Source organism: Raphanus sativus, chromosome 2, assembly GCF_000801105.2.
Source record: "Raphanus sativus cultivar WK10039 chromosome 2, ASM80110v3, whole genome shotgun sequence".
NCBI lineage: Eukaryota > Viridiplantae > Streptophyta > Magnoliopsida > Brassicales > Brassicaceae > Raphanus > Raphanus sativus.
Window position 1 is genome coordinate 7,258,691 of NC_079512.1, and position 11,826 is coordinate 7,270,516.

At 35.0% G+C, this 11,826-nt stretch overlaps 1 protein-coding gene and 1 long non-coding RNA gene across 3 annotated transcripts; both read left to right on the forward strand.

Moving 5' to 3' along the window:
- Positions 1 to 281: 281 nt before the first annotated feature.
- On the forward strand, positions 282 to 1,828 carry LOC108838416 (putative FBD-associated F-box protein At1g50980). Its single transcript, XM_057004034.1, has 5 exons — positions 282 to 462; positions 514 to 775; positions 836 to 1,118; positions 1,205 to 1,342; positions 1,432 to 1,828. Exons 1-5 carry the CDS (start codon positions 282 to 284, stop codon positions 1,696 to 1,698), a joined length of 1,131 nt encoding a protein of 376 aa, XP_056860014.1. The 3' UTR covers positions 1,699 to 1,828.
- A 3,758-nt stretch (positions 1,829 to 5,586) lies between these two features.
- On the forward strand, positions 5,587 to 11,003 carry LOC108822963 (uncharacterized). Of its 2 annotated transcripts, XR_001944993.2 has the most exons (5): positions 5,587 to 5,712; positions 5,876 to 5,919; positions 6,192 to 6,248; positions 8,367 to 8,423; positions 8,492 to 11,003. It is a non-coding gene; the product is annotated as an uncharacterized LOC108822963 (long non-coding RNA). The 2 variants fall into 2 exon arrangements; XR_008939824.1 differs by lacking the exons at positions 5,587 to 5,712; positions 5,876 to 5,919; positions 6,192 to 6,248 and having other exon boundaries at positions 6,255 to 8,423.
- Positions 11,004 to 11,826: the final 823 nt, after the last annotated feature.

Genomic DNA, 11,826 nt, shown 5'->3' on the forward strand with positions numbered 1-11,826 from the left:
GACATAGAGATAGTTTTTTGTTGGTATTGTCGTTTTGTTGTCGCTTAAAGAAACGAAACGAAACGCTGACACTTTCCATCTTAAAGAAACAAAACGACAATACCAAAAAAAAAAACTAACGCTGCGCCGTCTGTCTATTAGATTAAGTTCTCTATGCCGTTTTCCCTTTAAAAAACCAGCACACATGTAATACAAAACGGCACACATGTTTAAACTTAACAATTCTAAAAAAGCACTTTACCATTTCGCTCAAAAAATCTAGGGCTCCAACTGAAAAGCCAATGGAGAAGCCAATGGAGAAGAAGGAGATTCGATCAATGAGTGAGTTTCCAGATGAATTGCTGTTGAAGATACTGAATCTTCTTCCTACTAAAGACGCCGTAGCCACGAGCGTCTTATCAAAACGATGGATATCTCTATGGAAAGAGCTGAACGCATTCAGGTACGACGGTGACACAGTAGGTAGAGTGTACTGGGGATTCGCACTGTTCATCACCAAGCTCTTAAACCTAGAGAGCTTGGATCTCAAGATCAACCCCTACTCTACGAACAAATACATCAACTATCTGGTCAACATCGCGGTCGCTCGATCTCTACGAAAGCTCAGAGTCGAAATGGTTTGCGGCTCCTTTGAGTTCCCCAAAAGCTTGTTTATTCACTCGAACCTCGAGACGGTTATACTCGAGAAGGTGAGCTTGGAGGATCCTCCGCTCGATGCTCGCTTTGTTTGCCTCAAAAGTCTCCACCTTTTGTCGGTTAGATTCTCGAGCGACGAGTCTGTGGAGACGCTTTTGAGCAGATGTCCTGTTCTTGAAGATTTGGTGGTGGGGAGAAGCTCGTTTACTAATGTGGTGGTGTTCACTATCGATGTGCCTACGTTGAGGAGTTTGTGTGTTGATAACTCTGTTGGAGAGTCTCGCCCTGAAGGTGTTCATGGGTTTGTTATTAGGACACCGTTGTTGAGATGGTTCAGTATTAAGGATCGGTTTAGTAATTATTTACGGTTTGAAGATATGCCTGAGCTGGTTAAGGCGAGTGTTAGTGTTGTTTGTGAGTCCCAACCTGAACCGTATCTTGGATCTCTTGCTTCGACTCAGTATCTTTCTCTGTGTTCTCAGGTATACAAGAAAAAAAAAATTGTTGTCTTTTTAATTTTTGGTAAAATATCTAACTCTCTCTTCCCTGTGTTCTGCTTTGATTGCAGACTGCGTATCCTCCTGACGGTATTTCCTTCCTCTCTCTTGAACACCTAGAGCTGTGTTCATGCTCTTCAGAGTGGTGGAATCTACTTACCCTTATACTCAATGATGCACCGAGGCTTAGAGTTCTTAAGCTCAATTTGGTATGTGGTTTTCCTTTTTTTTTGTATTGTGTCTCCACTTTTATTGTATAAAAGTCACTAACAGAATGTATGTTATCTCTATCCTATAGTATCAGGAGCACTGTGCCCAGCACGACGGGATGGTTTCATGGAACCAACCAAGTTCTGTTCCTGAATGTTTATCATCTCATCTTGAGATCTTGGAGTGGAGACAATACAAGGGCACAGAGACAGAGAGAGAAGCTGCAAAGTACATTCTAGCCAATGGGAGTCATCTAAAGAAGGCAGCTTTTTACTCAGAATCGGCAGAGAAGCAGGGGATGTTGAAGGAATTGGAATGTGTGGCCAGAGATTCTTGCACGTTTGTGTTTGAGTAAGCGCTTCAGCTGGTAATAACTTGGAATGATGTGTCTAATATTAAATTTAGAGAAGAATGATAACAAATGAATGTGGTAAATTAATTACCTTTTGATGCGATGTAATATCTAACCTTCCTTTTTCCTTAGCCTTCCCTTCCCTGTAAAATAATAACTCGGAATGTTATGTCTTATTTCTTCTTCTTCTTCTTCTATGGTTCTCTATCTTATATATCAACAAAATGAAAAAAATTACTTAAAGAATGATCACATTAATGGTAAAATGTTTTCTGCATGACCTTAATTAAGAGCCTGCGCCAGACTGGTTCAGTCTTGTAGGTGGTTCATCTTCCTTACACGGCAAGGGTGAGGATTTGATCAAGTCCTATTTATTTAGTATCATCATCACACAACAAACACTCTCTGCAGAATTTAGACCCTTCCTTGTTGGTCACAATCATCACACAACCAAAACACTTGTATTTGTCAGCCAGCCACTCATGTACTCCACCTCCAGTTCTTCAAAATTATTTAGTGTTGTCTTCTTCTTCCTTGTTCAGGTGCTTCATCATAGTTTCAACCATTGAACTATACTTCATCACATATCTGTTGATATCAAGACACTTTGGAAGCTCAACAGAAGACTTGTGAGCACGTCTTTGATATTACCGCACAGAGTTTCAGTTTCTGCGACGCACATGTATGGAGCTTAAAACAGATTGGCGATTGACTCTTGAGGTTTGATGTGGTTTCTTGTTCATGGACCAGCATGTCGGTACACACATACGAGAGTAATCGTTTTTATGGTTTTGTGAAACTACTTAGCGAACCGGTGTTGGATTGAGAACCTGGTTTATATTAAGTTAAAATAGAATTAAATCAAGAGGTAGAACACCAATTCGGACCCAGTATACATGGTAGAGACTCGGCATGAAGAGAGAGTCCCACCAGGGTTCGAGCAAGATATTGGTACAGACCCGAGAGAAGGAAAATAAGTTTCGCTTCTCCCTCTGGCGCGAGTGATTTCGCGGGAGGTTGATTACAGAGGAGAGTTCTGATCAAACTGTTGCCTCTGTTCCCAGATCTTCCCTGAAGTGAATGATCTGTGGTCGGGATTCGCTATCCTAGACAATCATGCTGTCTGAGTTTGGTAGCTGATATAAGGTAATCTTAATTACCTTTCTTTTCTCTATTGCTTTTTTATTTATTGATTTAAACATCTGATATGAAAAATCGATATAATTCAACCTAAATTAAAAAATGCTGACATTACAAAATTAACCCAAATTTTTGTTTGTAATGATATTCTATATACTTTTTACAACATTTATTTCAAGAAGAAACTGTGACCACCTAGTTGAATTCTCGCAATATCCCTGTAAAGATCCGAAATATATATTACCAGATTCCGGTGAAGATCCTTCGTGTGAGAAACGTAAACTAAAGAAACCTTCACATTCTCCTCTTATCTATGATGTTCTCGACGCTTCATCAAATCTCCGGCCCTTAAACACGTAGAAACCTCAAGAAGAGATTGATTTTCCCCGTAATATATGTACTTTTATAAATATTAAATAAAATAAAATATGGTATTCTTGTTTCTTTCTCGCCAAGTTACCTTAAAAGGTTTGTGGAACACTGATGATGGTATCAAAAGGTTTGTGGCTTGTGTGATTTTTTCATATTTTAAATAAGTTATCAGTTGATAATTAATGACTTGTTTGATTATTTACAGAGCTTATGTTTATGTCATTGGGGAAGACGATGTGGAGAAGGTGCTCGAACTTAGTGGACGTTCTGTGGGAGGATTCAACATTGTAGTTACCGAGGTTTTGCCACACCAACCGATCATGATTGACTTCTCTCCCGAAAGTAAGTTAATTTGGTTCTTGATTCTTTTTTTTTGAACACATTTGGTTCTTGATTTTATTTTATCAACTTTAAACGCCTTTCATTCGTTCATTCATTCATTCGTCTGTTTGTTTGTTTTAGGTAACATGTCTCTCTTCGTTCGCTTGGCTGAGGAGGAGAGGAAGGAGAAGGAGACTACAAAGTAAGAGAGATGAGGACAAGACATATGCTCTTTTGTGCTTTTAACTTGTGATGTAATGCAACCTTCTTTCTTTTCTTTTGTGTGGATGTTAAATGTTTTCTTGTGTTTCCATGTCTACAATAAAACCGAATAATCATCGCAACTTTCGCTGTCCAACTTGAAAATCATTGAAAAAAACGAAATATAAATCTCATCATACCATTTATTCTTTAGTCTACATCTTGCAAGGTATAATGTGTGCTGATTACTCTGCTATATCTCGTTACACCAATCGATGTTGAAATCTGTGATGTTCTGAGTCTGTTAGGAATTATGAAGTTGCATGCAGCTAATAAATCTTGGACTGACCCTCTTTATTTTGTTTTTTTACTAAAAATGGTATTGGGGGATGTCCTATTTTGAATGCCTGTCTTTTAGTTCATCAAAGTACCAATGAGTCTATAAACTGGTTAAGTATTCACTGAGGAAGTGTAAAAGTTATATTAAATAGGATCAATATAGCCTGAACTCCCCCTGCTTTTAAGAAAAGGAAACAATCGTGCTATAGTGATGATTCATATTATCATCTGTCGCTTTGCACTAGGAGTTATGAATTTGTGATTGTATTTGCTTTAATTTTGAGTCCAATACAGTCTAAAACAGAGTATCTGCAAGTAATTTTCAACATAATCAAGTTTTTGGTGTTGGAAAAGGTTAAGCAAACTGGAATAAGATCAGTTGTTCGTGTAAACAAATTCTGAGACTCTTGTCATAGTATCTCTCATGCGTTAGATTGGTTTGTCCCTTTTTTTTGATGGTGAAATTGTGGATGTATGCAGGTTCTGGACAGAAGAGAGAAGATATAACTTCTGGCTGACAAAACGGAGAACCTTCAGTTTTAAGCGGATAGTTTCCAAAGACAAGGGAGGCATTTTCCTACATACATTTTTGTCGAGATTACGTCGGAATGTCTTAGCAAAATCCTGATCGATTTTCTTCTGACTAGATAGATTCAACAAAATGAGTTCGCTTATAGGACATCCACACGCTTGACATCTGTTCCTTTTATCACAGCAGACTCTCTTCTTACTGTGTTCTGGTTTTTTTTTATCTCCTATAGATTTGGATCAACGATCTGACTTACCCTAATGCAATTCCTAACACAAATAAAAATACTCACTCCTTTCCTACAAAAATAAGATTTTCTAGAGTTTTCACGTTTATTAAGACTATAATAAATACTTATAATTTTAGTTTACTATTTATCTTTTTATACAATTTCCAATAACTATCAACCAATAAAATCTAATCAGTTCAAATATTCACAATTAATGATCTTTGAAAGTATACAAAAATACCTTAAAAATATAGAAAATCTATCTTTGTAGAACAAAGATAAAATCCTAAAAATCTTACTTTCAGAAATGGAATGAGTATAATATTATTAAAAATTAAAATTTAAGATCTTGCGATATAGTACATGTTAGAAACTATCACAAGAGTCTTTGGAGTTCGTATTGAATAATATACGTATCTAAACATTGAATATGTTTGACATCACAAAATAAAGTTTCAACTCTTATTTACAAATAAAAAAATCCAAGTATTTAAAAATATAATAAAAATGAAAATAACATTTATTATCACATCTAAATTTTAAAATGCTAATTTAAATCAAAAATAAAATTATACACATGGATCTAATAAGAATATAGTACTCTGTTAAGCGTTTTTGTGTTAAAAAAAACCTTGGGGAGGAAGTGAAATCGTGTGATTGGAACCATGACACGTGGACAAAAACTCACCGTCCGATTGAAAATGTATCCGTTGCGGTACATATCGGTTGCGATTATACATAGGTCAAAGCATATATCTGAGGCAATGTTTCCTCATTTCTTTAGGGCTTTCTCCGAATAAAAAATCTCGTTCTCGAAATTTCTGGCGATAAACTCTTCTGTCAAAGATTTTTACAACCAGAGAAGTTCACGATATTCTTAAAAACAGTAAGCTCTTCCTCGATTTCTCTTGATCGGTGAATTGATTTCGCTGGGTTTCATTTATATCTTAATTAGGGCTTGGTGCGATCGATTGGGTTTTCACGATTTTTGTTTTAGGGTTTCATGTTTCCTTAACCACACCATTCTTTTTTTTTTATTGTTGTTGTAGCGATCCTGGAAAGCGCTTGAATCGGAGTGGAACAATCGTTGAAGGTAACGTCTCGTCTCTGTCTACGCAAATTGTTTTTGTTTTTCTATGCGATCTGACAAGTTTGCGTTGAGATGACTGTAGCAATTGACATGATAACTTAGAACTTGATCTTGCTTTAGATTTGGGCCACTTGATGCTATGTTATGGATGTTATTATCTTCTATATCTTTGACTTGAAATTGCTTATATACATATATGTTCTTTCTTGTGGCGATTGCTTATATATTCTTTGCACAAGAGGAGAATTACAGATCTCTCTGTTTTTGTTTTACAGAATGTGGAGAAATCATCATTGACAGATTGAAGACAAGTGTGAATCTTCGAGTTGAACGTACGGCTTAAGAAGTAGCAACATAAAACAAATAAGTTCTTTGACTTCTTTTATGTCTTTTATGTTTTTGTTTTTTTTAGTTTTATCAATTAAACTCCAAAAAGATCATAGGCAGACACTTATCTAATAGTGTTTCTGCCAGATTCTTATTTTTGGGAACATTGTCCCGAGTCCCTGTTGCAGTGAAAGCTTAGTCCCAAAGGAAATTTAATTAAATCCATCTTCTTAGAAACTGTTGGTTGGTAGTGCATGAATGTCTTAAGAGATGTTTGGGGATGGAAAGTAAAACACAACCTTAGTAGTACCCACGGCTTTACAAAACACAACCATCGGCTTAAAAAAAGAGTTCTTTAGACAGAAAACAGCTATTTCTGTAGTTATGAAAATTGATGGATGGATAAACGACCATCAGCTTACAAAATAGTCTTAAGACAAAGGCTATGAGTTGGTTTTGTACTTGTTGGATGGAAAATAACACACACCTTAGTAGTACCCACGGCTTTACAAAACACAACCATCGGCTTAAGAAAAAAAAAGAGTCCTTTAGACAGAAAACAGCTATTTCTATAGCTATAAAACTTGATGGATGGATAAACGACCATCAGCTTACAAAATAGTCTTAAGACAAAGGCTATGAGAGTTGGTTTTGTACTTGTTGGATGGAAAATAATAACACACACCTTAGTAATACCCACGGCTTTACAAAACACAACCATTGGCTTAGAAAAAAGAGTTTTTTAGACAGAAAACGGCTATGTCTATAGCTATGAAAATTGATGGATGGATAAACGACCATCAGCTTACGAAATAGTCTTAAGACAAAGGCTATGAGAGTTGGTTTTGTACTTGTTGGATGGAAAATAACACACACTTTAGTAGTACCCACGGCTTTACAAAATACAACCATCGGCTTAAGAAAAAAAAAAGAGTTCTTTAGACAGAAAATGGCTATTTCTATAGCTATGAAACTTGATGGATGGATAAACGACCATCAGCTTACAAAATAGTCTTAAGACAAAGGCTATGAGTTGGTTTTGTACTTGTTGGATGGAAAATAACGACCACGAGCCATGAAAACTAATTGTCCCGAGTCCCGTTGTGTGAACTTGTTGGATGGAAAATAACGACCACAAGTCACCTTCGTACCCACGGCTTTAACAAAACAACCATTGGCTTAAAAGAAATGTCTTTAGACAGAAAATGGCTATGTCTATAGCTATGAAAATTGATGGATGTATAAACGACCATCAGCTAACAAAATAGTCGTAAGACAAAGGCTATGAGTTGGTTTTGTACTTGTTGGATGGAAAATAAAGACCACAAATCATGAAAACTAAGTGTCCCGAGTCCCGTTGCGTGAACTTGTTGGATGGAAAATAACGACCACAAGTCATGAAAAGTAATGTCCCGAGTCCCGTTGGTATTGTACGGTTTGAGAGAAGTCTTCAGACAAAGACTCTAAATCTAAACCCCAGGTCCATTGCTTAACCACAGCTCTATGAGCAAAGGATACTTGAGGATGTGAAGTGTGAGAAAATTTAGTACCAACGGCTTATTAAAAGACAGAGTTTGTGAATGAAAATGTCTTCATCACGTACGTTAGTACCCACGGCTTATGAACAAGCTTTTAGACAGAGTTTGTAAAACTACCAACGGCTTAAAGACAACTGTTTAGACAGAGAATGTGATTGTAAGAAAGTCTTTAGACAGAGACTATTCATCACATTAGTACCCATGGCTTGCAAGAAAGTCTTTTGATAAAGACATTGTAAAACTACCACTCGCTTAAAAAAGACAACTGTTTAGACAGAAAATGTGATTGTAAAAAAGTCTTTAGATAGAGACTGTATTCATAACATAGTACCCACGGCTTGCAAATGACTGAATCTGTTTTTGAATACATCATCAGATTTGTACCCACGGCTTGCAAAAAAGGTCTTCAGGCAAAGACTGTTTTTGAATACATCATCAGATTTCTACCCACGGCTTTGAAAAAAAAGTTATAGACAAAGGCTATGAGATCGTCATAATGGCTTTAAAGAATCATCAACCGTTTCTTTCTTTTTTTACCACAAGTTATCAATTTTCTCAATCTCTGAACTTTTTTTTTCTTTCCAGGTGAAACCGAGTCATGTTCTTTTAGCTGTCAGACTCTTAAAGCTTCAGTTATCAAAGGTAACTTTCAAACCTATTTTTCTTTACTTATCTCTTGAATCACATATTCATTAATTTCTGGTATCCAGTGTTGAAGGTTGCAACATGGACGACACATATGAAGTCTAGAATCCTTGTAGTGGAGATGCATATCAACAGAAGGGTGCAGCCGAGCCAGCTCCTGCTACAGCAGGTACTTAAGCACCGTTTAGGAGAAACATACATGAAGTGAACTAGTTATATTTGTTTAGGTATGGGCTTCACAAACTGTTCATATCCTCATTGACGCTTGTTCAGGTATATGTTTACCTTCACTTTTTTCTCTTACAAAATTATATTATTACGCCCCATTTTAAGATTATATATGTTTTATTAAGCTAGCTCGACAACGTTTCTCTCACTGATTTAGCATCCATGAGATTCTATACACTGACTGCTAACAAATCCACTGATGAGCAAGTAGATTCTTTTTTAATATTGGAACATTACATTGTGTTTCAGTGTTTAATCTCTATTCTTAATTTGGTGCTTGTACGTATGAGAAGGTCTTTTAATTTTATAAAAGTTGATGTATCTTAAAGTCTCTGGTAGAGAAACGTAGGTGAGAAATTCCTGCAAACTGTGCTAGTAGTTTCTTTGAATCTTGAATGTTTTTTATTTGGGTCATGCGTTTAACCCTCATTTGTCAGTCTAAACATGTTAGAATCTTATATTTTTGGTGCTTGTATGTATTATATGATCTCTCATTTTATGAAATCTATGTATCTTAGATTCTCTGATAGATCAACATAAGTGAGAGATTACATCATGTTGTTGTGCGTAGTAGTTATGTTTGAATCTTTATGAATGTTTCTATTTTGTGTTATGATCTTAGCCCTCAGTGATAAATAACTCTAAACGGTGCTTTTATATCTTTAGTTTGGTGCTTTTATATATTTTAGAGTCTCTTGTAGATCAAACAGGCGAAACTCCTACAGATTGTGTGAGTAGTTTCATTGAATTTTGAATGTTCTCTGTTTTTGTGTTATGCTCCTCCTACTCTCATTGATCATACTAAACTGTGTTGTTATCTGTATGTTGCTTAGAGAAAGGTTATTATTCTAAATTAGTTTGGTGCTTCTGTGTATTATAAAGTATCTTGTTTCTTATAAAGTCACTTCTAGATCAACGTATATGAGAGAGACTCCTGCAGAATGTGGTCGTAGATTCCTTTTTTCTTGAATGGTTCTGTTTTGTGTTATACACTTAACCCTCACAGACCATTGTAAACATGTGAAATGACATCTTCACAACTCTGCATAGTAGGCTAATGATTACTGTGTTAGATTCTATAAATTGTATATGTTGAATTGAGCTTTTACAGTGATTGAAAATTTCTCGTTATCAAGTCTATATCTTTGTCTCCGAGTCTTGGCAACATTTCTGTCGATCAACACAAAGGCATTATATAAATTATATACGTTGACTTGAGCTTTTACAGTGATTGAAAATTCCTCTGTTATCACTATATCTTTGTCTGCAAGTCTTAGCAACATTTGTGTCGATCAACACAAAGGCATTAACATGATAAATCAAACATAATTTTTAGATGCATAGACATGCTTCTTCTGGTCCTCCACGGACACAAATGCAGCTTTCAAAAAATATTAGATTGTTAGTATGAACAGAGGAATGTATGAGTAAACTAAATATACCTAATGAAGAGACTCTTAGGTCCTTGAATCATATAGACACTTTAGAGTTCTACTTACCAAGATGGGTTCTTCATTTTTTCGAGTGTGCAAGTCCTTGATGGATGTTCTAGTGTATTTCTTTGATCAATGCAAGATAGCTTATTACATCAAACACAAAGAATCAATCAAAAGCATATTTGGAAGTATAAATCAATCAAATAAGCAAAATGAACAATCATATTAAGTTCAAGGCTCACCTTCCCTGGTTTGAATTGGATTTAAAATTTAGTTTCTTTGGGGTTTCTTTAAAACTTTTTTGCATCCCTTAAGAACAGAACAGCTTTGCAAACAGATTCTGGTTCAATAATCTTGCACCAAACCTTCATTCAAGCAATGATATTTACATTTTTAGCAAAAAAAAAAAATTACTTACCAAGATCAAAGAAACGTTTATATGTTTTGATGAAGCCCAATAGTTTCTATCGTAGTTTTACCAAGATCAAATAAACGTTTATATGTTGTGATGAAACCCAATAGTTTCTATCGTAGTTTATAAGTCGAAATACATAAGACAAAACTTTATTTAGTTTAGTTAGTAGACATAATACTAATCTATGTTATGACTTGGTTTTGTGTTTCTATGTTTCAAGGTGACTGCCCATGTTATGAGCCGAAGTACAAGGAAGGAAAATCTGTTCTTGAACTGCGCGAGACCTTTCTTGATTTTTTTTTATCAAGCAAATTACATTACAAAGTTATTACATAAACAGAGGTTTAATCCCATATGTTCATATTTATTATGTATTTTTTTTTGCCAAAATGTGAATTTTCATATTAAATGATGCATGATTGTAAAGATACAATAAGTTTTAGATATTTCTAGAGGTTGCCTTGGCAAAAATAATAAAAACAAGGCTAGTTCTAGGCAGGGCTTCCAAGTTCATGAAAGTTGTTGCAGTTGTCACTCAAAAATAATAAAAACAAGGCTAGTTCTAGTATTATGTATTTTTGTTTGCAACAGGTAAAAAAGATTGAGGGTCAACATGACAGCAATGACTTCGTTTTCCAACAAATTTCACGAATTTAATGATTACATCATTCAGATGATTCTTAAGCATCTATCATTTTCTTCTCAGATTTCTTTTAAAATTTACATGTCTTCAACCTTAGCTTATTGTCTTTCTATGGTTCTGATCATAAGTATATTTAGTACCCGATGCGATAGCTTAGTTTGATAGGTTTTATTATCAATACTTTAATCTACTTTATCATTGAATATTAAGTACTCTCTCCGTTTTGAATTATTTGTCGTTCTAGAGTAAAGTTTTTGTTTTAAAATAAATATCGTTTTCAGTTTTCAAGTGCAAAATTTATTGACAATAATTTCTATTCTATTTTTCTATGGGTTGATATATGTAAACCAAGAACATAAATCTGTTTTTTCTTTTCCTTTTTGTTTTCTCCATTAAGAATGGAAAAGGGAAAAACTGAAAAACATATTCCTAATAGGATTTTACAATGTGAATTCAACTCTATAAAAACAAACACAATTATACCGATAGAGAGAGTAGAGTCGTGAATCTGTGATAAGGTTAGTTCTTTCACTAATTGGATTTAGGGTTTCTTCTTTGATTTTGATAATCTGGCTATTGTCAAAACAATGGATGATAAAATTCAAAAGAGAGATTTAATTTGTGAACTTCCAGATGAGTTGCTGTTGAAGATACTATCTTCGCTTCCTAGTAAAGATG